The following is a 24,921-nucleotide window of genomic DNA, read 5'->3' as shown; positions in this document are numbered from 1 at the left end:
CTGTGGATGCTGACACGTATATGTTTGAATCATCAGCATACATGGACAAACAGGCTTTGTTTAATACCAGTGGCATGTCATTGGTAAAAATAGGAAAAAGTATAGGGCCTAGAGAACTGCCCTGCAGTACACCACACACTACATGTTTGACATTAGAGAAGCTTCCATGAAAGAAAATCCTCTGAGTTCTATTAGATGCATAGCTCTGAATCCACAATATCACAGAGGATGAAAACCCATAAAACACATGTTTTCTCAACAGGTTATGGTCAATAATATCTTCTTATTATCCTTTTCTTTCAACCAATCATCAGTCATTTGTGTTAGTGCAGTACATGTTGAGTGCCCTTCTTTATAAACATGCTGAAAGTCAGTTGTCAATTTGTTCACAGAGAAACAGCATTGTGTTTGGTCAAACATTTTTTACCAACAGTTTTCAAGAGCTGGCATGCAAGTTGATTGGTCTGCTGTTAGAACCAGTAAAGGCCGCTTTACCACTCTTGGCAAGCGGAACGACTTTGGCCTGAGGACAAACACCTTCCTCTAGACTCAGATTAAGAAAATGACAGATAGGAGTGGCCATAGAGTCAGCTACCATCCTCAGTAGCCTTCCATCTACAGTATGTTTCAATGCCAGGAGGTTTGTCATTATTCATCGATGACAATAATTTTTTACCTGTCCCACACTAACTTTACAAAATTCTAACTTACAATGCTTTTCTTTCATTATTAATTTTTTTATACATGAATACGATGGCTTACTGTTCATTGTTGGCATTTGCTGCTTCAGTTTGCCCACTTTGCCAATGAAGTAATCACTTGATGACTATTGGCCTGGGTCTGTCACCTAGGCCGGTGTTGGGTTTTCCAGTCCTGTGGGCGCACTCCAACTCAATCTTCCTGTGGTCCAATTTCAGTTTCTCCGATATCATTTCCCTCACTTTGTCCTCGGACTCCATCCAGGTCTCATGTGGAGATTCTACAATTCCATCTCCAACAATGTTGTTCCGCCTTGTTTGTCCCTCAAGATAATCAGATTTCTCTGTCATTGTTATCATGAATTCACATACAGAACTAATGTCCTCACTCAATGACTTACAGACTGTGGTCATCTTGCCATTTTCCTGTTTAAACTCATCGAGCTGACCCTGGGAGAACTGCAAACTGTTCTTCAGGTCCTGGACCTCTCTGGTCAGGTCGTCCATTCTTTTATTAATTGACTCTACCAGTATTTGGACACAACACAACAAGCTATTTTCTTATTGCTGTAACAACTGCTTGTAGAACTCTTTTCGTTTGTTTAAAAGATTCTTCACCTGTGATAGAGACACCCCACTGTCCTCAACGATACTCTTTATCATGGTAGCAACGTAGGCTATGCTGTTACTTCCCGCAATTCCAGACAGGGCAGGTCACAGGGAAGATGGAAACAGCAACAAACTGTAGGGATGTAGACAGCCACAAGCACAGGACAATCCACGGTCCCAGCTACAAGGGCTAACCACGTCGCGGGCTGCGTTCAAGCCGTCAAGGAAATCCCGCTAGCTTGATAGACAGCTAACAGTGGCAGCTAGGCTAGCTGCTAAACAAAGCAGCTCATCAAAAGACCCTCGGTCAGCAGGATCCCTGGACAGATAGCAGCAGTCCCAGCAACTGATGCCAACCGTGTCACGGGATCCAAATCAAAAGGTAGCTAGCTAGTAACCAAACTTTTACAATACAACACTTTTTCAGACACTTTCAAAACTTTATAAAACAACAAACTGCCTCATTCCGCATTCACAATTTAATCACTCCTCAAGTGCTATTTTTACTGTAGTTCAATCGATGGGTCTTCTAAGGAGAATGGGCCGATAGCCTGCCTGTCTCTGGTACAATAACGTTAGGGGAAACCACCCTGCTGAGTGAGTATGCACAACAGACCTGGGTTCAAATAGTGCTTAAAATCTTTCAAATCTTTTGAGTGTTTGCTTGAACCTGCCTAGAGAGCCAGATGGGTTGTGTTGGCACTTTTGGGACTATTCCATTGGTTCAGTTGTGCCAGGTATGCTCAGTCAAGCACAGCTAAAAGTATTTAAATATTTTTTACACTATTAGAACCCAGGTCTGGTGCTGTGTGGACAGTGCATGAAAGGTGTTGAAAGGATCTTTTTTTTTTTTTTGCATAAACAATCCCACGAGGCACTAATATAAATATGCTGTGGACTGATAAAAATCGAACTCTTTCTCCCCTAAAGCCCGCAGATGAAAAGCGTGTAAATCTCAGTGGCAGGCAGTGGACTGCATTTGAAGTAGCAGCACACGGCTCAGTTAATTGGCCAACAGATTTATCCCCTGTGTTCCCCTGTCAAGGCCAAAGAACTTGGACTTTCTGTTGTTTACCCTCATTCAAAAGGCTGTCAACCCCGTTTTCTGTGTTTGGTCGTTTAACCCTTGGTTTTATCTTTAACACTCTTTTTCTTTCACCATGGTCTTTGTATATCACTCTCTCTGTGTCTACTATGGGAAAGTGATATCAGCAAGAATAGAGGGTGGTACCAATTCCGAATGTCTTTTTAGAGTTTTACCATCTGTTGAATTATAGGGGTGTGTTTGGCTAGCTTGGGTGCCAGTCTGTTTTGGCTTTAGCTAACTAGTTGTTGTCTTGCATTGGCATGGCTAACTTTGTTGAATGCAGAAACAGTCAAGTGCCCTGGTTAGTGCCTGGAAAGCATCCAAGTAAAACCAAAACCAAACATGTTAGTATGCATAGGCCTACATAGCACGCTACTATTTTTCTAAATTAAATAATCAGGAGAAATCATATTCCTGTGACGCTAATTTGACTTGATTACAATAATCAGTTTTAAGGCATAATCTATAACCTGCCCCTCTACAATTCAACTGCATTCATTTAAAGCCAGAAATGGATGTACCAATTCCAGATTATCTCTGTAACGGGAATTAATGTCGAAATATTGATGCTGTAAAGTTGCATGACTATTGTACCAATGCACAATGCATGCTTAAACACAAATGAATCGGTCGTTTCCCGCAAGAAAAGGCAACTTTGCACTTGTTGGCACATCCCTCACCTCAAGTGTGGGTCATCAATTCACAACCATTCAGATCAGTGTAAAAATAACAAAGCTGCAGTCTTGGTGTGTATGCCCTAGTCAGACCCTACAATTGATGACACATGTATATTAGCAACCTGGCAAATCACTTTAAAATACAGAACATCACTTTCGTGGAAGTCCAACATCGGTCAAACAAACCCTTTGGGGGGGGGGGGACAAATCAATACGATTTACAGGATGTTATTTACATTGAAGCCCACCACTTAGCGTCACAAGAATGTTATTGATTCTGATCTAGAGCAGAGCAGAAATTCTAAAGTGTTTTTCTCCTCCTCCCACATCAAGCACAGGAGTCAAGTGACCCATCTATCACTTGTTAAGTACAGTACATGTTCTTTGACAAACCCCTGCTATGGCAGTTCAGGGCTGTTTGATTTGGGTTTTGCTGGAAATGACCTCAGTGAAGACTGGAAGGTGAAATCTGTCAAAGTCAACACTGAACTGAGGCAGAGGAAGGTGACCCTGATGTTTCAACATGGCATGGCAATGAGGATTAAAAAAACAACTGGCCTTGTTTGTCAAAGCAGGAAGGAAGATTTAAATGGGAGGAAACAAACATATGAGTAAAACGGCAGGGAATTTGGTTGAGAAAACATAATTAATTAGATCTTCAAACATATTAGCTTACTCTGTCACACATCCAGTAAGTCACAAATGCATTCACTCTTTCACAGACACACTGTCATATAATCCATGCTGTCTCCCTTCTGACTTTATTTTGGATTCATTTCCAGTCTTTTGTGAAAAATAAGGTGCGGTTCACTACGCAATACTAATCTTAGATCCAGATTCATTCTAAGAATTGGGTCTAAGTCGAGTCTTTCACAAAAAAACTGTAATCTGCTTTCTGATACCTGTGCTGAAACAGCAAGAGGGGTATGTCACTCTCTTAGCGAATAGAAGGGCTTTTTAGCTTCTTATCTCAATAGGAACACAAAATATGTTCTCTCCTAGGTGAATGTCTCGCATTTAATCACCATGACTGACTGGTCTGAATAATTTACATATGAAAACAACACCACATAAGAAGAATCAACCCAGCGACAGGATTTTTGTTTTTCCCCCGCAAGCCAGTATTTCACAACACTTTGGACTCGAGATTTTGAGATCAGGCTTTAGATGTCTCCCTGTCTCTCACAGAGTATGTAGCGAGAGACAAGAATATTATTCACTGAGCAGTTCCACTTTAAGTACAAAGAAGTTCCCCTTTAAGTAAATGTTGCCAACAAAGACAGAAAGGTGTACCAGCAGCTTTATATTAAAAACAAATGGAAAATGACTTTAAGGCTGCTTTAAATTAGATAGTGCAGTTAACGAGGAGGTGGAACATACATGTATAGAAACACGTTTCAGATGACATAAGATAGCATAATGGTTTATTTGTTACTACAGAAGGACCATACATTCACAGTGTATACGGAGTATATTTTAGTTAAACCTATTTTGACGCTGACAGGATTCAGACAATTTGAAGAAAACAACTATATAACACCAATTTTATGATAGTATACTTGAAACTCAAGACAATTGAGAATCTCTCCTCCAGGGGCGGCCAACACTCTTCCTGGAGAACTACTGGATAGGCAGGTTTTTGCTCCAGCCCTGTCCTTCGTATCTTGATTAGTAAAATTCCAGAGTGTAAAGCATTACTGGGGAAAAAGCCTTTCCAGAGTGTAAAGCAGGACTGGGGAAAAAGCCTTTCCTGAGTGTAAAGCAGGACTGGGGAAAAAGCCTTTCCTGAGTGTAAAGCAGGACTGGGGGAAAAGCCTTTCCTGAGTGTAAAGCAGGACTGGGGGAAAAGTCTTTCCAGAGTGTAAAGCAGGACTGGGGAAAAAGTATTTCCTGAGTGTAAAGCATGACTGGGGAAAAAGTATTTTCAGAGTGTAAAGCATTACTGGGGAAAAAGCCTTTACAGAGTGTAAAGCAGAACTGAGTGTAAAGCAGGACTGGGGAAAAAGTATTTCCAGAGTATAAAGCATTACTGGGGAAAAAGCCTTTACAGAGTGTAAAGCAGAACTGGGGAAAAAGCCTTTCCTGAGTGTAAAGCGGGACTGGGGAAAAAGTATTTCCAGAGTATAAAGCATTACTGGGGAAAAAGCCTTTCCAGAGTGTAAAGCAGGACTGGGGAAAAAGCCTTTCCAGAGTGTAAAGCAGGACTGGGGAAAAAGCCTTTCCAGAGTGTAAAGCGGGACTGGGGAAAAAGCCTTTCCAGAGTGTAAAGCGGGACTGGGGAAAAAGCCTTTCCAGAGTGTAAAGCGGGACTGGGGAAAAAGCCTTTCCAGAGTGTAAAGCGGGACTGGGGAAAAAGCCTTTGCAGAGTGTAAAGCAGGACTGGGGAAAAAGCCTTTCCAGAGTGTAAAGCAGGACTGGGGAAAAAGCCTTTCCAGAGTGTAAAGCAGGACTGGGGAAAAAGCCTTTCCAGAGTGTAAAGCATTACTGGGCAAAAGCCTTTCCAGAGTGTAAAGCATTACTGGGCAAAAGCCTTTCCAGAGTGTAAAGCATTACTGGGGAAAAAGCCTTTCCAGAGTGTAAAGCATTACTGGGCAAAAGCCTTTCCAGAGTGTAAAGCATTACTGGGCAAAAGCCTTTCCAGAGTGTAAAGCATTACTGGGGAAAAAGCCTTTCCAGAGTATAAAGCAGGACTGGGGAAAAAGCCTTTCCAGAGTGTAAAGCATTACTGGGCAAAAGCCTTTCCAGAGTATAAAGCAGGACTGGGGAAAAAGCCTGCAGACCCAGCAGCTCTCCAGGAGGAGGGCTGAACACTCCTGTTCTACTTTAAGACACCAATGTCTGTAGTTATTTCTGGACATAAGTACAACATCAACAAATGTGTTAAATATTAGCCTGACCATGATATTTTTAATCAGAGACATTGGTTTATTAATGGCTTCAGTATTTCTCCTGGGAAATTGGTGGTATTTTCCAAAACAAAACTAATGCAGCATGATCTATCCCATAAATTACTTTTATGATGATGTGCCAAATTCAAATAATGAGATCAAGCCCAGGGGACAACCAAAAATGTATGTCTGCTAAAGTACAAATAGATAGACCTGTATCTAGAAGTGTTTGCACCAGTTGCAGAGTTTACACTTGTTTGTTTTTTTCAGTTGGGTATAAAACACATAAAATCATAAAACTCTTAATTTTACAGTAAACATAATTTCATCTTTATTGTATAATTTTGTTCTGATCTGAATGTACAACTTTTTTATTTATTCTCTGGTTAATTTCACTCATTTACTTGCCAAATAAGACTTCAGAGCTGTTTCAATAACAAGTCCAATAATTTTCAAGCAAAATAAGTCCATTGCAATTCAGCCAACAGATCAGCTGTGATTAGTGAAATATAATGCTATTGGACTAACACCGATAAGTGTTACAGAGTGGACACACTCCCAAGTGACCTCCCCCTGGGTGATACATTTGGATGATCAGGCTTGAAATCAATGGAACATTGTTCACTCTCCACACACTCAATAACAGATGATGCCTAAATGCCTAACAAGTTCTGTATTTACATTGTTCTTGAAATTGTATGTGGCATCAAATGTTAAATGTTAGTGTTTGGATTGATTTCTAATCAATTTCCAGTAAATAGTGATTTACGTGAATTATCTCAAAAGGACGATTTAGTCTTGTGAAAACGGCAATGAGAAAGCTTGGCGTCTGGGTTGGAGAGGACTTGTAGTTCTGGGAATAGCCGACGTATGCTTGAGAAGACAATATTTTGACAGACCCTAGAGCCAAATGCCAACGCTGGAGAGTGCCCTTGTTGTGCCATAGACATAGCTGATTAGAACTAATGCTGTTGACACTGAAGTATTTAGGCAGATTATTGACATCGATGCTAAACAACACTAAAACAATAAAAGCCAAGTCATGGAATAAGAAAAACAAATATTTAAGTTATTTGTTGACCAGCTTGGATGCTGTTCAATTTACTGTCATAGAGTGTCGTATATCTGGGACCTCTTTCTGTAACTCTTTGTGGAGGGAGGTGTAAAGCTAAAATCTTGCTATATCCACTCGTGGTCTTAGAAATGAATTATATACTGTATACCTATTGATTCTTGAAGAATATAACTTATAGATGCCTCATTTGCTTAGTTCAATGGTCGAAGCCCATGAGAGCGCAAAATATAAGCTTGTTTTACTCCAATGGTTGTAAATGATGTAAATGTAAACAATCACTGCATACCATCCAAACATGGTTAAAACTATAATTTTGATATCATGGATGGTCGGTCCTTGCATCCATAGCTCTGTCTTAATTTGAGAGTGGTTACATTTCACCAGGCCCGTCCCTCAGCTTTTTACGTTAACAGAGGCAGGATGGCCGTTTTGTTATTGTTTAAGGATTCTAGCATTAAGGTTCCTCCAGTCAAACTGATAAGGTGTCCTTTAGATAGGGGTCTAAAGAACATGTAAAAGAAAATGTCAATGACATTCATACCAATCAAAATCTTTCACTCATCGAGCTTTAAAAAAAACAAAAGTTGATTGAAATTTTGACAACTTCCTTTCAATGTACTTCGATACTTAGGCCTCGATTCAGTCTGTATCACTGAAGTTCAATGTTACAGCATGATTGAAATTTAAGGGCAATGTTTTTTTTAGCGGAGACTGCATTCACGGTAAACACATATCTCGGCTCAATCAGAAAACACCTTTACATTTCTATTACACTTCAGCAATCCAGATTGAATAGAGCCCATACTTTCATGATTTGAAACAGAGGCGTTACAAGCATTCCAGGTAGGGTTAGAGTGCACCATTTGATGGGTAGAAATACTGTCATAAATGGAGCCTAGGGAAATGCAGTCCAGAACATGACGCCACACGTTTTTAGAACAGGTGAGGCAGACAAACTTAAAGGAAAACTCCACCCAAAAACTAGCTTTTGGAGTTTTCCTTTAACTGATTTTCTAATCTTGAGGAAGAAAGAAAGAAATGTCTCTTTTTCTCAAATGGATTGCTTTCGTTCAAATGTTTTGTGATAACTTTGTGTTGTTGATACGCAAGTAGGCAAGGTCACAATTAAGGCAAGAGTTTACTGTCTTAGCATTGCATTTCAAACTGAGATACTTGATACTGTATGTGTTTTTATGAACACCCGAACCAGACACAAAGACTTGACATACAGACAGGATATATAGAGGGCGTCCACAAACTGTCGGAACGAGTTCCACCTTACCTTCTCATTCTATAAAATCATTCAAAATCAGTTGTGTGCCCTATCTGGTGTGCTGTTTTAACTCTTCCCCTGTACAATAGGTGAGACCTTTGGTGAGCCATAACACCCCACCATTACAGTATGCTCCGCAGGGTTCTTAAAAGTCCTGGATGTTTGCAACTGCCTGGACGTTCTGTCAATGGATTAAAAGCTGTTACATTGACTGTGTGACTCATTAAAGACCTACTACAGCTTTGCAGGACTGTAATTCTAATGTGTATTTGGTCTGATGAGCTCTGTATGGCTGGCTGCTTTGACTGTATTTAAAACTGTTCGAGGCCACAGGCGGAGTGGCGAAACAAAACAAAACCCGTGACTCCCCTTGACACAATGAAATTATGATTAAATGCAGACAGCTGCCATGGAGAGTCTGGCAAGAGTTTTAGAGAACAATAACATTCATTGAATCAAAACAACAGCAAATGTTACTTCAGCATCCCTGGTATAAACTGAACCAGTGTCATAGGAACAAGACATTCCTTCCATCAATTTGAGATGGGTCTTCCAATCAACTCTATGCACATTTCCCTTCCATCTATTTACTTGCATTAAATAACTGTGTTCATTTTATCAAGGACATCGTTACATTGCTATTATCACTCAGTTATTAAATTTTTAAAAGATATTGAGAATGGACCACAATTACACTGACATACTGTACCAATGATCCTTATTATTAACAATGCTAATTCTGTACATGTTTTCTTTAAAGTCTGTGTTATGGTGGAAACAGAGGGAACATTCCTAAGGAGTCAAGTTTATGACACAGGAACAGTCTTATCAATTCAGACAATGTACTGAAGATGAACACTAATTGGCTAATACACACACACACACACACACACACACACACACACACACACACACACACACACACACACACACACACACACACACACACACACACACACACACACACACACACACACACACAAACCAGGATAATTTGGGTGTGGGCATTAAACAAGGGTCCTTCCAAGATATACCTTTTGTTGAAGCTGTTGTGTCACGCCAGACAAAGAAAAGGAACAGTCAGCTATTCTGATTCAAAGAAGAACAATAACTCAATTATTTTCTCTCATGATGAGAGGTCTTTTAATTACAGAAACATATAAGAAAATCATGTCAGCATTATATAGCTCAATATGCATCAATTTTAGTAACTAAAAAGGAAAATCTTTCTTCCCTGGTGCTCAATAGATTATTAAATATATCAGACTTTATAATGGCTCACTGTAGAATTCCCAAGTCCCTACATTTCCAACAAACAAAACTGTGAATTCTTCCCGGCAGAATATGTTCTTTCTTCTATATCACCGTTTATAAATGACTGCTAAATATGTCTAATGTTGCTTTTTTTTAACCAGCGAATTTTTAACACTATCTGTATGACGGCACATTAAATACAGAATGTATAATAGAATAGAATATATACTAACATGTTCCATCCATTTTGGATAGAATGGAAATGTGTCACTGCCTTTTGCCAAACACCCCAAACAAAAACCCAACCAGATCACACATATCCACAACCTGCTAGCAAACAATCTGCTGTGTTTTGACAGACAGCTAACACTATGGCCAGATTATAGGGTCTCCTACTGCAAGTGGAGGTCCACAGGGGAGCCAGGGGGACATGGGGCAGTCCCTGCTCCATAGGGGACAGCTGTCTGTCATCACCACCATCTGGACTGGAGACAAACTTTGGCACAACACCGCACCAGATTTTGTCTCCTCTTTCCCAGGGGTGGCTAATGTGCCAAGACAGTTTAGACAAGGAGCAGGGTTGAACAGTCCCACAGCATCTTTGCAACTCCTTGTGGGTTACTTATCTCCATTTTTACATTTACATTTTAGTCATTTAGCAGATACTCTTATACAGAGCGACTTACAGGAGAAATTAGGGTTAAGTGTCTTGCTCAAGGGCTCATCGACAGATTTTTCACCTTGTCGGCTCTAAGTCTACTTTTTGGTTACTGGCCCAACGCTCTTAACCGCTAGGCTATCTGCCGCTGGGTAAAAAATAAATAAAGATGACGTTGCATTTTAATTTGAAGTTTGAGGTGTAATGTTTGATGTGTAAGGAGTGAAGCGTTTTACCACTGTGTGATGCAATTTTTGCTTAATTTATTGTGTTTCTGTTCAGAATATGAAAATTATTATTTTGCTTAGAAATTAGACTTAAATTAACTGTCCAGTGAAAATCTAAAAAATTCATTTTTGTTAACTCTTACCCAAATAATGTTGTTGACTCATCATATACTCGTATTTGTGGCCAAAGTATAAATTGGAGAGAAAAACCATTTAAAACCCCCCGCCTCAAACCTGTATCTCAAACAGACTATTTAAAAATGCTTGCTATTTCTTGATAGAGGATGATGTCATCCTCCTGAGGAGGACGAGCTAGCCAATCAGCAGTCTACTTGCGTTAATATTTTTAATGACCGGTATACGCCCACACCATTCCAACATCAGAAAACATACTTTTTAACATACCTAATTACATTTTTTGGGAAGGAAAACTATTTCACTCATATTCTTATTAATTATAGGTCATATTTAATAAAAATCTGGAAACACTGGACAATTACTTTAAGACAGTAATGTAGTGACAGGAACAACATTGTAGAGCTCTATGTAAATATCTGAAGCCATGAGGTAGGTGTTCAGCAAGGTAGGCTAAATAGCTTGCATATGTCAATACTGTACTATTAATTTTAAAAAGTTTTTCTAAAAAGTGCAATTTATTTAAGTGTATCAGCCTACATACATACTACTGTGTACCTTTTTCTACTGATCCATAGAGGGAGTTGCTTTTGAAATCATGTGAAACTTCTTCAGTATTAGACAACATGCTGTCGATGACTCCAAAAATGTTTTATATGTTATACTGTGTTATATCCAGAAGAATTGTCATTCATAGTTGTCCATCATTCCTTTCAAGTAATTAGCCTAGACTAGCCTACTATTCCCTACTAATTTCCCATTTTTACCAAATTCCCCACAGCATATACGTGATAAAGTCGGTCTCACGCTTACCTTTCTTGTCCGCAGTCAGTGTCATGCTGCAGCCCAGGCTGAACAAGGCAGCAATAACTATTCCAGTTCCAGGTCGCATTGTTTCCAAAATGTGTTATATTCAATGAAATTACAGGAGAAACTTGTCCATAGTCTTGGGCGAACAATACTAAGTTTGAGTGATGTATCTACCCCCGTTTAACGTCCTGGGGGAGGTAATTTTTTGGGTGGGACTTAGTTGCGCTGGCACTCTCTCTTTTCCCGGCGAAGGGTCCTCTCTTTTTTCTCCAGAATAGCAGTCGGAGCAACTTTCAACTGTTTTGACGTCATTCGGAAGGAGGATCGTTCGACAGCAATGCAGGTAAGTAGAAAGTTATCTCAAGCATTGCCTTTCACAGTCATAGGCTTTGCCTCAAATATTTAAACCTTCAAATAACATGTTGTTTCGGTTGTTTATGTTCGTATTGCAAAGTAGACTAGGTATGCCTAGGCTACTTTATTGCAAGCTATTGTATAAGACACCCGTTTGTTTGTTGAAGATGTTTGTTATTGTTATTATGTTATTATGACATTTCAGCTCACTCACAATGGAATGTCAGTAAACAGCGTCTGATTCCTTAAAATGTGCATCGTCAGGTGGTCAGATGTGAAATGCAGACTCAGGCTATCACAACATGCCCTTCTATGGTGAGTGGCAGGATCTGTTGTTGAGCAGGTCAACTAACTCTGTATTTCATTGCAGCCTGGTCTCATAGACTAGATGTAACATAGTAAATGTAAATCCGGGCCACTTAAATTAGTATGATACTGTATGTTATGTTTGGTATGGTTACATAAGATAGATGGTAACTTAAGGGAGGGGATATAATGTGTAGATCTAGCATCCCAAAGGTTGCGAGTTCGAATTTCATCACGGACAACTTTAGCAACTTTTCAACTACTTACTACGTTTTATCTACTTTGCAACTACTTAACATGTTAGCTAACCCTTTCCCCTAACCATAGCTTTTTTAGCTAACCCTTACCAAAACCCTAAACTTAACCCTTTAATTTAACTACTAAACTTAGCCCTAACGCTAACCCCTAGCCTAGCTAACATTAGCAAGCTACATAGCTAATGTTAGCCACCTAGGCAGAATTGTTAACATATTGTACTTTTTGCAAATGTTTAATATATTGTACATTTGGCAAATTCGTAACATATAATACGAATTGTAATTCGTGTGATGGACATCCACAAATTAATACATACCATATGTAACGTAGCATATAATACTAAATGGAGTGTCTCTGATTTACGTGCAGAATCATTCAAAATGCTCTGAGACCAGGTTGTTCATTTGGATATGGTAAAATAATAAGATCCTGACAAGGCAAACCTGGTGAAGACTTCTAGATTTGACAAGCCCTCATGAATCACAAATGCTGAGGGTAACTTCAAATAAACCACAAGAGCCACCCTCCTCCTGCTCCAGGCAGGTAGGATTAGTTTAAATTCTCCTCTCAGCTACTGCAGTCTACCTTCGCACATCTGTACTCTCCCTGTCAACTGTAGGATCTTTTGTTGCTGAGAATTGTCCTGCACGTCAGGAAACGAGGTTTAAAAAGGCTTCTACAGTTTGTAATTTCCACTTTAAAATGTCAGACATGATTTGCCCTAACAAAAAATGTATCAACCCCTACAAAAAATGTCCATTAATTATAATTCACATAATTGACATTTCCTGTTGCTGCAGGATTATTTTCCTGCTGTAGCAAACTGGTTCAAATTAAGATCATACATCTCTAAGTATTATTCTAAACTAATAATAATAATAACAACACATTTAATTTGTATAGAAATTCACTCACACCCAAGGTTCTGAAGGAAATCCAAAATCCAATTCTAATAATAAGAACAATCCAAAACACAGAACATTGTAAACAGACAACAATCAAAGCTATATACAGGTGTCGTCAGATCCGGTGGACAGGAGAACAAAATGAACATAGGACCTTGAAAGCGTTTCCGAACAGCTCTGTCTTTAGCTTGTGTCTTAAACGAGGCCAGAGACTCTGCAACCCTGACAGTGACTGTAAGTGCGTTCCACAGCCGAGGAGCCGCACAACTCAAAGCCCTGTCACCCATAGTTTTTAACTTGCTGTGAGTCTGCTGAAGGGAGACTGACCTGGAGGAGTGATGGGTGCGTGTGGGGCAGGAGGGTAGGATGAGGTCAGACAGGTACTTGGGACCAGAGTTGTGCATAGCTTGGTAGGTGTGAACCAGGATTTTAAATGGCAGAGCAATAGAATGGCAGTTTTGATATAAACCCACACAGCACCAGTCTCCATGAAACAATTTCCTCAATCAAGGGATCACTTGATTTGGATGACACAACAAATCTGATGTATCAGACATACCATTGAATACTGTAGTCAGATTGCACATTAATGACACATGTTATGAAAACAGTTGGGCATACTATTCTCTTGTTCTGGACAATTTGTTTGAGATTCAGGAAATGGCAGGCAGATGGTGCAACCACAGAGCAAGTATATACAAGGCCCTTAATGCAACAAAGTGATTAAAAACATTAAATACATTTAAAAAATAACATTGTGGCAACATACATCCACTACTAGGGGATTATATAAGTTTATTGTCGATCATGCATTTGATTATGGTTATACAGGTCTGAACATATTGTAGTTTAGTGTTGTCACAAATACAAGTGGGACATGATTCTCAGCCAAAGCAAATTACCTAATCTCTTCCCAGTAGGTATTAGCGCTACAATGGTAAAGGGCCCTTGTTGAATCGAGTTCCTGTACAGCACTGTTAGAAAGATTTATGAGTATAGCAGTGATTCACATCCGGTCTTGTCACATTTCCTTGCCAAGATTTTTTTTCTCCATGTTTTTAGATTTGATGGTGTTTTATGTTTTTTGAAATCATATCAAATCATATTTTATTTGTCACATTCGCTGAATACAAGAGGTTTAGACTTTAATGTGAAATGATTGCTTATGAGCCCTTCCCAATGATAAAACCATTATTACAAATATATAAATAACGCAATAGTAATAAAATACACAATAATGAAGCTATGTACACAGAGTACCAGTACCATATCTTTGTCCAGGGGTACCAGGTATTTGAGGTAAATATAGTATGTATTCTGAACAAAAATAGAAATGCAACAATTTTAAAGTTACAGTTCATATAAGGAAATCAGTCCATTGAAACAAATTAATTAGGCCCTAATCTATGGATTTCACATGACTGGGAATACAGATATACATCTGTTGGTAACAGATACCTTAAAAAAAGGTAAGGGTGTGGATCAGAATACCATTCGATATCTTGTGTGGCCACGATTTGCCTCATGCAGCGTGACACATCTCCTTTGCAAGAGTTGATCAGGCTGTTGATTGTGGCCTGTGGAATGTTATCCCACTCCCCTTCAATGGCCGTGTGAAGTTGCTGCATATTGGCGGGAACTGGAACACGCTGTCTTACACGTCAATCCAGAGCATCCTAAACATGCTCAATGGGTGACATGTCTGGTGAGTATGCAGGCCATGGAAGAACTGGGACATTTTCAGCTTCCAGGAAATGTGTACAGAAGATCCTTGCGACATGGGGCCGTGCATTATCATGCTGAAACATGAGGTGATGACGGCGGATGAATGGCATGACAATGGGCATCAGGATCTCGTCACGGTATCTCTGTGCATTCAAATTGCTGTCGCTAAAATACAATTGTGTTCATTGTCTGTAACTTATGCCTGCCCATACCATAACCCCACTGCCACCGTGGGGCACATTTTAGAGTAGCCCTTTACAGTCCCCAGCACAAGGCGCACCTGTGCTGGGGACTTCACATGAAGTCCCCAGCACAGGTGGGGACACATTTCCTGGAAGCTGAAAATGTCCCAGTTCTTGCATGGCCTGCATACTCACCAGACATGTCACCCATTGAGCATGTTTAGGATGCTCTGGATTGACGTGGGGCACATTTTAGAGTAGCCCTTTACAGTCCCCAGCACAAGGCGCACCTGTGTAATAATCATGCTGTTTAATCAGATTCTTGACAAGCCACACCTGTCAGGTGGATTTATCTTGTCAAAGGAGAAATCACTAACAGGGATGTAAACAAATTTGTGCCCAACATTTGTGATAACATTTCTGGGATCTTCTATTTCAGCTCATGAAACATGGCCAACACTTTACATTTTGCGTTTATATTTTTGTTCATTGTACATAAAGGCATGGTAACTTGATTTTCATCAGGATAGATAATAATAATAATAGTAAAATAAAGAACTGAGTAGCATCAGCCAATGATAAGTATGAAAGTATGTGTGTGTGTTTGCGTATGTTTGTTTGCTGGATGGTAGGAGAAGTCTTTGGCAATTTTTCAGGCCTTCCTCTGACACTGCCTGATATAGAGGTCCTGGATGGCAGGGAGCTCGGTCCCAGTGACGTACTGGGCTGTCCGCACCACCCTCTGTAGTGTTTTGTGGTCGAGGGTGGTGCATTTGCCATACCAAGCAGTGATGCAGCCAGTCAAGCTGCTCTTGATGGTGCAGCTGTAGAACTTTTTGAGGATCTGAAGGCCCATGCCAAATCTTTTCAGCCTCCTGAGGGAGAAGAGGCGCTGCCGTGCCCTTTTCACGACTGTGCGGGTGTGTGTGGACTATGTTAACTCAGTGATAAGGAACTTGAAGCTCATATTTCTCTTCCACAATTTCTCTTCATCCACATAGTGGGGAGAAATATAATTTGATGTAAAAGCCACTCTGTTATTACAAACTATTCATAAATCAGACTTTACATAAAATATAGTTTGAGGTCTACTGTGTTGTAAACATGATGCACTCACTGGACCTTCAAAGCACAATGCATTATTAAACTATGTTTGTTCGAGTTAAAAAGGCTTTCAACATGCCACAAATTACTTTGCCAACTATGCATTTCTGAGTACACAAAGCATTATGGCAAATGGGTTACCTTTCTTATTTTTGTACATTAGGTGACAGTGAATGAAATGAATTTGGAAGTGCCTTCTTAACCACTGAGCGGAAGCAAAAACTCAAGACCTGCAGACGGAAAATCTGGGCTGAAATATCCACTTTATTGACAATTTAAAACAAAATATGTCCAAGAAATGTGCAGATAACTCATTTAAATATCTCTGTCTTACATTTTATTTACTTGTCTTATAGTTGCTGGGAAATGGCTGTAGTAAAGGACACATAATCCCACATTGCTAAGAAACAAAAACTGTCCAACCAAGGTCATCTGAATCATAATGCTAACATGTTTACCACGTGTTCTAACCAGTGAGAGTATCCAGTGGGATGCCTAAGAGCAAAATTAATGAACTACTCTGTCGGAATGTTTTCATGCAATTGTTTTGTTCAAATCACAACCTGCAGTGTATGATAAGGTAAGAGAAGTCCAGTGGAAAATAAAGTCCCCAGTTGACCAGCTGGGATGACCTGTTTGTTCAAAATGTGTTGCAGTATGTGACCTGCTGTACTATGATACACCATACAACACATCTCAGAAGTTGTTCTTATGGACATTGCGAAACAACATTTGTCCTTAAATACACCTTTTCCTTTAGAAACTCACAAAGCAGTGCCCAAACATGCCTCTGTACCTAACACTTTACAACAGAGAATGACAGTCTGAATTCAAAGACTGACCTGGAATTTGAATTGAATTAAATGGAATTTACAGGGAGAGGGAATTTAATTAGAATTGAATTTGTGGAATTAACCCCAACCCGGCTGAGTACATAAACTGGTTCTGAGGCACATCAGATTGATCCACACCTATAGGGCTGAGTACATAAACTGGTTCTGAGGCACATCAGATTGATCCACACCTATAGGGCTGAGTACATAAACTGGTTCTGAGGCACATCAGATTGATCCACACCTATAGGGCTGAGTACATAAACTGGTTCTGAGGCACATCAGATTGATCCACACCTATAGGGCTGAGTACATAAACTGGTTCTGAGGCACATCAGATTGATCCACACCTATAGGGCTGAGTACATTAACTGGTTCTGAGACACATCAGATTGATCCACACGTATAGGGCTGAGTACATAAACTGGTTCTGAGGCACATCAGATTGATCCACACCTATAGGGCTGAGTACATAAACTGGTTCTGAGGCACATCAGATTGATCCACACCTATAGGGCTGAGTACATTAACTGGTTCTGAGACACATCAGATTGATCCAAACGTATAGGGCTGAGTACATGCTCTTTATTTAAAAATAATAATAACAAGAGTAACATGTAAGGGTACTGACACGCTGGCGTTGGTGTGTGTGCATGCATGCAAGTTGAGACCCCTCAGTGAGATTTGATCATGCATGAAGCACAAGTGGAAAAAGTAAGTGGGAAAAGTGGAGGAGAATAAAGAATGAGGGCCAAGAGTTGGCACATGCTCTCACACTTAATACACTATTTTTAAAGCTCAATTCAATTAACCTGCATCTCACAACTTGCACTTACGGCAAATGCACCATTTTTTGTTGTTGTTGGTAAAGCCGGCAGTCGTCTTTTCTCCAGTTTTGACAGAGCTAAGTGAACACCCAGAACTGGCAGGCCATGTCATACTCCACAGAGATAAAACAAAATATTATACATATTTTTATTTTATTTTATTTCACCTTTATTTAACCAGGTAGGCAAGTTGAGAACAAGTTCTCATTTACAATTGCGACCTGGCCAAGATAAAGCAAAGCAGTTCGACACATACAACAACATAGAGTTACACATGGAGTAAAACAAACATACAGTAAATAATACAGTAGAAAAATAAGTCTATATACAATGTGAGCAAATGAGGTGAGATAAGGGATGTAAAGGCAAAAAAGGCCATGGTGGCAAAGTAAATACAATATAGCAAGTAAAACACTGGAAAGGTAGATTTGTAGTGGAAGAAAGTGCAAAGTAGAAATAGTAATAATGGGGTGCAAATGAACAAAATAAATAAATAAATACAGTAGGGGAAGAGGTAGTTGTATGGGCTAAATTATAGATGGGCTATGTACAGGTGCAGTGATCTGTGAGCTGCTCTGACAGCTGGTGCTTAAAGCTAGTGAGGGAGATGTGTTTCCAGTTTCAGAGATTTTTGTAGTTCGTTCCAGTCTTTGGCAGCAGAGAACTGGAAGGAGAGACGGCCAAAGGAGGAATTTGCTTTGGGGGTGACCAGAGAGATATACCTGCTGGAGCGCGTGCTACAGTTGGGTGCTGCTATGGTGACCAGTGAGCTGAGATAAGGGGGGACTTTACCTACCTGTAGATGACCTGGAGCCAGTGGGTTTGGCGACGAGTATGAAGCGAGGGCCAGCCAACGAGAGCGTACAGGTCGCAGTGGTGGGTAGTATATGGGGCTTTGGTGACAAAACGGATGGCACTGTGATAGCCCTGTACGAGCACCCCGCTCGTACAGGGCTACTAGTTCCATCCAGCCAAGCGGGTTGTGCAGGAGGTAAGATCTAGACCGACTGTGCGCCTCCATAGCCCTGGGTTTCCAGCTCCTGTCTCTCGTGCGGACCCGGAAGTGCGTCAACCCAGTCCGACTCGTCCTGTTCCCGCTCCCCGCACTAGCCTGGAGGTGCGTGTTCATAATCTGGTAAGCCCAGTACCAGCACCACGCACCAGGCTACAAGTGCGTCAACCCAGCCACGCCAGTCAACAGTCACCAGAGCTGCCCGCCAGTCAACAGTCGTCGCCAGAGCTGCCCGCCAGTCAACAGTCGTCGCCAGAGCTGCCCGCCAGTCAACAGTCGTCGCCAGAGCTGCCCGCCAGTCAACAGTCGTCGCCAGAGCTGCCCGCCAGTCAACAGTCGTCGCCAGAGCTGCCCGCCAGTCAACAGTCGTCGCCAGAGCTGCCCGCCAGTCAACAGTCGTCAGAGCTGCCCGCCAGTCAACAGTCGTCAGAGCTGCGCTGAACTGCCGGAGTGGCCAGACTGCGCTGAACTGCCGGAGTGGCCAGACTGCGCTGAACTGCCGGAGTGGCCAGACTGCGCTGAACTGCCGGAGTGGCCAGACTGCGCTGAACTGCCGGAGTGGCCAGACTGCCCCCAGATGCCCCGGCGATGCCAGACTGGCCCGACTGCCCCTCGGCGACGCCAGAGTGGCCCGACAGCCTGGAACGGCCGGAACCAGAGCCACCTCCAGATATAGGTGGGTTGGGGAGGGGGGGTGTAGCACAGTGCCGTCGTTGACGGCAGCCACCCTCCCTTCCCTCCCTTTAGTAGAGGGGGATTTTGGTTTTGTTGTTTGGGGTTGTTTTTTCTTTGTTGTTTTTGTTTTTAAGGTGCTTCCGGGTTAGCACCTTTAAGGGGGGGGTACTGTCACGTCCTGGCCAGTATAAGGGTTAATTAGTATTGTAGTTTGGTCAGGACGTGGCAGAGGGTATTCGTTTTATGTGGTTCGGGGTGGTGTGTTTGTTAAAAGGGTGTTTGATTTAGTATTTCCGGGTTTTGGTTTATGTTTAGGTATTTCTATGTTTAGTCTGGTGTGTCTGGTTCTATGTTGAGTTAATTGGGGTTGGACTTCCAATTGAAGGCAGCTGTTTGGTGTTGCCTTTGATTGGAAGTCCTATATTAGTTGGGTGTGTTTGTCTTGTATTTTGTGGGTGATTGTTCTGTGTTAGCCTTGTGCCTTGCAGACTGTCAGTGAATCGTTCGTTTTCTTGTTTGTTGTTTTGTATTCGTTTTGAAGTGAATAAATGTTCAAAATGAACAATCACATACCTGCTGCGTATTGGTCTACCTTTTCCGACGATGATTTCGTTATCGTCAGAAGACGAAGAAATCCCTGACAGAATCACCCAACACTCAAGGACCAAGCAGCAGAGGAAGGAGCAGAGGGAATTCAAGTTGGACTGGCGGGAGAAGTGGACCTGGGAGGAAGTTCTGGACGGGGCCGGACCTTGGCACCAGGCTGGGGAGTATCGCCGCCCGCAGTGGGAAATTGAGGCAGCCAAGGCAGAGAGGCGTAGGTACGAGGCCATGGACGCGCTGAGGGAGAAGCACGAGAGGCACCCCCAATAATTTTTTTGGGGGGGGCACACGGGTAGTTTGGCTAGGCGTAAGAAGAGCCGGAAGCCAGCTAACCGTGGTTATATGGAGGAGCGTATGGCGTGGAGAGCGCTATGTTTCGCTGAGGAGCGCACTATCTCACCCATACGCACGCACAGTCCGGTGCGCGTTATTCCAGCCCCTCGCAGGTGCCGTGCTAGAGCGGGCATCCAGCCTGGTAGGAGGATGCCTGCGCAGCGCATCTGGTCGCCGGTACGCCTCGGAGGACCAGGCTACCCAACTCCCGCTCTACGCACGGCTACCATCAGGCCCCTGCACAGTCCAGTCTGCCCTGTACGAGCACCCCGCTCGTACAGGGCTACTAGTTCCATCCAGCCAAGCGGGTTGTGCAGGAGGTAAGATCTAGACCGACTGTGCGCCTCCATAGCCCTGGGTTTCCAGCTCCTGTCTCTCGTGCGGACCCGGAAGTGCGTCAACCCAGTCCGACTCGTCCTGTTCCCGCTCCCCGCACTAGCCTGGAGGTGCGTGTTCATAATCTGGTAAGCCCAGTACCAGCACCACGCACCAGGCTACAAGTGCGTCAACCCAGCCACGCCAGTCAACAGTCACCAGAGCTGCCCGCCAGTCAACAGTCGTCGCCAGAGCTGCCCGCCAGTCAACAGTCGTCGCCAGAGCTGCCCGCCAGTCAACAGTCGTCGCCAGAGCTGCCCGCCAGTCAACAGTCGTCGCCAGAGCTGCCCGCCAGTCAACAGTCGACGCCAGAGCTGCCCGCCAGTCAACAGTCGTCGCCAGAGCTGCCCGCCAGTCAACAGTCGTCGCCAGAGCTGCCCGCCAGTCAACAGTCGTCGCCAGAGCTGCCCGCCAGTCAACAGTCGTCGCCAGAGCTGCCCGCCAGTCAACAGTCGTCAGAGCTTCCCGCCAGTCAACAGTCGTCAGAGCTGCCCGCCAGTCAACAGTCGTCAGAGCTGCGCTGAACTGCCGGAGTGGCCAGACTGCGCTGAACTGCCGGAGTGGCCAGACTGCGCTGAACTGCCGGAGTGGCCAGACTGCGCTGAACTGCCGGAGTGGCCAGACTGCGCTGAACTGCCGGAGTGGCCAGACTGCCCAGACTGCCCCCCGGCGATGCCAGACTGGCCCGACTGCCCCTCGGCGACGCCAGAGTGGCCCGACAGCCTGGAACGGCCGGAACCAGAGCCACCTCCAGATATAGGTGGGTTGGGGAGGGGGGGTGTAGCACAGTGCCGTCGTTGACGGCAGCCACCCTCCCTTCCCTCCCTTTAGTAGAGGGGGATTTTGGTTTTGTTGTTTGGGGTTGTTTTTTCTTTGTTGTTTTTGTTTTTAAGGTGCTTCCGGGGTTAGCACCTTTAAGGGGGGGTACTGTCACGTCCTGGCCAGTATAAGGGTTAATTAGTATTGTAGTTTGGTCAGGACGTGGCAGAGGGTATTCGTTTTATGTGGTTCGGGGTGGTGTGTTTGTTAAAAGGGTGTTTGATTTAGTATTTCCGGGTTTTGGTTTATGTTTAGGTATTTCTATGTTTAGTCTGGTGTGTCTGGTTCTATGTTGAGTTAATTGGGGTTGGACTTCCAATTGAAGGCAGCTGTTTGGTGTTGCCTTTGATTGGAAGTCCTATATTAGTTGGGTGTGTTTGTCTTGTATTTTGTGGGTGATTGTTCTGTGTTAGCCTTGTGCCTTGCAGACTGTCAGTGAATCGTTCGTTTTCTTGTTTGTTGTTTTGTATTCGTTTTGAAGTGAATAAATGTTCAAAATGAACAATCACATACCTGCTGCGTATTGGTCTACCTTTTCCGACGATGATTTCGTTATCGTCAGAAGACGAAGAAATCCCTGACAGAATCACCCAACACTCAAGGACCAAGCAGCAGAGGAAGGAGCAGAGGGAATTCGAGTTGGACTGGCGGGAGAAGTGGACCTGGGAGGAAGTTCTGGACGGGGCCGGACCTTGGCACCAGGCTGGGGAGTATCGCCGCCCGCAGTGGGAAATTGAGGCAGCCAAGGCAGAGAGGCGTAGGTACGAGGCCATGGACGCGCTGAGGGAGAAGCACGAGAGGCACCCCCAATAATTTTTTTTGGGGGGGCACACGGGTAGTTTGGCTAGGCGTAAGAAGAGCCGGAAGCCAGCTAACCGTGGTTATATGGAGGAGCGTATGGGGTGGAGAGCGCTATGTTTCGCTGAGGAGCGCACTATCTCAACCATACGCACGCACAGTCCGGTGCGCGTTATTCCAGCCCCTCGCAGGTGCCGTGCTAGAGCGGGCATCCAGCCTGGTAGGAGGATGCCTGCGCAGCGCATCTGGTCGCCGGTACGCCTCGGAGGACCAGGCTACCCAACTCCCGCTCTACGCACGGCTACCATCAGGCCCCTGCACAGCCCAGTCTGCCCTGTACGAGCACCCCGCTCGTACAGGGCTACTAGTTCCATCCAGCCAAGCGGGTTGTGCAGGAGGTAAGATCTAGACCGACTGTGCGCCTCCATAGCCCTGGGTTTCCAGCTCCTGTCTCTCGTGCGGACCCGGAAGTGCGTCAACCCAGTCCGACTCGTCCTGTTCCCGCTCCCCGCACTAGCCTGGAGGTGCGTGTTCATAATCTGGTAAGCCCAGTACCAGCACCACGCACCAGGCTACAAGTGCGTCAACCCAGCCACGCCAGTCAACAGTCACCAGAGCTGCCCGCCAGTCAACAGTCGTCGCCAGAGCTGCCCGCCAGTCAACAGTCGTCGCCAGAGCTGCCCGCCAGTCAACAGTCGTCGCCAGAGCTGCCCGCCAGTCAACAGTCGTCGCCAGAGCTGCCCGCCAGTCAACAGTCGTCGCCAGAGCTGCCCGCCAGTCAACAGTCGTCGCCAGAGCTGCCCGCCAGTCAACAGTCGTCGCCAGAGCTGCCCGCCAGTCAACAGTCGTCGCCAGAGCTGCCCGCCAGTCAACAGTTGTCGCCAGAGCTGCCCGCCAGTCAACAGTCGTCAGAGCTTCCCGCCAGTCAACAGTCGTCAGAGCTGCCCGCCAGTCAACAGTCGTCAGAGCTGCGCTGAACTGCCGGAGTGGCCAGACTGCGCTGAACTGCCGGAGTGGCCAGACTGCGCTGAACTGCCGGAGTGGCCAGACTGCGCTGAACTGCCGGAGTGGCCAGACTGCCCAGACTGCCCCCCGGCGATGCCAGACTGGCCCGACTGCCCCTCGGCGACGCCAGAGTGGCCCGACAGCCTGGAACGGCCGGAACCAGAGCCACCTCCAGATATAGGTGGGTTGGGGAGGGGGGGTGTAGCACAGTGCCGTCGTTGACGGCAGCCACCCTCCCTTCCCTCCCTTTAGTAGAGGGGGATTTTGGTTTTGTTGTTTGGGGTTGTTTTTTCTTTGTTGTTTTTGTTTTTAAGGTGCTTCCGGGGTTAGCACCTTTAAGGGGGGGTACTGTCACGTCCTGGCCAGTATAAGGGTTAATTAGTATTGTAGTTTGGTCAGGACGTGGCAGAGGGTATTCGTTTTATGTGGTTCGGGGTGGTGTGTTTGTTAAAAGGGTGTTTGATTTAGTATTTCCGGGTTTTGGTTTATGTTTAGGTATTTCTATGTTTAGTCTAGTGTGTCTGGTTCTATGTTGAGTTAATTGGGGTTGGACTTCCAATTGAAGGCAGCTGTTTGGTGTTGCCTTTGATTGGAAGTCCTATATTAGTTGGGTGTGTTTGTCTTGTATTTTGTGGGTGATTGTTCTGTGTTAGCCTTGTGCCTTGCAGACTGTCAGTGAATCGTTCGTTTTCTTGTTTGTTGTTTTGTATTCGTTTTGAAGTGAATAAATGTTAAATGAACAATCACATACCTGCTGCGTATTGGTCTACCTTTTCCGACGATGATTTCGTTATATCGTCAGAAGACGAAGAAATCCCTGACACAATCCCTACATGTTTTTTTCTCTCTCAAAAGTCTCATGGAATGTAGGCCTACATTGAACACCACACATTGGCTGCTACTGTAGGCTGAATGATAGAACAGCTATTTCCATGTTAAAATGTTATGAGATTAGTTTTCCTCCATTGTTTTTTATTGTAGGCCACTTTGGTAGATCTGCATTATGATCAAATAGACAAAATAGCCTACTTGGCCACTATTAAAACGGTAACTTAAAGCAGGTACAGCCTCGGTGTTCACAGTAAACGAGAGCCAGAAGTTGCACAGAATTTTCACAATGTTCAAGTTTGCGCTCAGCAGACCTGACATTCGCTCAGTGGACAAAAAAAAGTAGAGGGAACATTGCTTGTAAATGGATGGAACTGACCTCAGCACTTAATGTTGTGTAGTAATAATAATAAGCTGTGTGTTATAGTCATGTTGACAAAACTCCTAGGTATTGGCACAAGATCACCTGGTACCATAGAAATAAAATACGATTTATAAACATCTAATAAACATCTGAAGAGCTTGGGCAGTCAGTCTCTGAGATCACCGTCGTAGTCACAACCCTCCTCTTTTTTGCAAAGACAAAGG

General features: G+C 43.6%; 1 protein-coding gene across 3 annotated transcripts in view; it reads right to left on the bottom strand.

The window, feature by feature from the left end:
* Positions 1 to 11,935, bottom strand: part of LOC106579586 (melanoma receptor tyrosine-protein kinase) — a 56,207-nt gene extending 44,272 nt beyond the window's left edge. Inside the window, exon 1 of one of the 3 annotated variants that reach the window (XM_014159638.2) lies at positions 11,395 to 11,935. In XM_014159638.2, coding sequence (XP_014015113.1) covers positions 11,395 to 11,473 — 79 coding nt within the window. In that variant the 5' untranslated portion in view covers positions 11,474 to 11,935. The remainder of the gene's footprint in view (positions 1 to 11,394) is intronic. The other 2 variants (XM_014159636.2, XM_014159637.2) reach the window with 2 other exon arrangements.
* Positions 11,936 to 24,921: the final 12,986 nt, after the last annotated feature.

Source organism: Salmo salar, chromosome ssa19 (assembly GCF_905237065.1).
Source record: "Salmo salar chromosome ssa19, Ssal_v3.1, whole genome shotgun sequence".
Classification (NCBI taxonomy): Eukaryota; Metazoa; Chordata; class Actinopteri; order Salmoniformes; family Salmonidae; genus Salmo; species Salmo salar.
The sequence above is the reverse complement of the archived record's forward strand: the minus strand, read 5'-3'. Positions and strand labels throughout refer to the sequence as shown.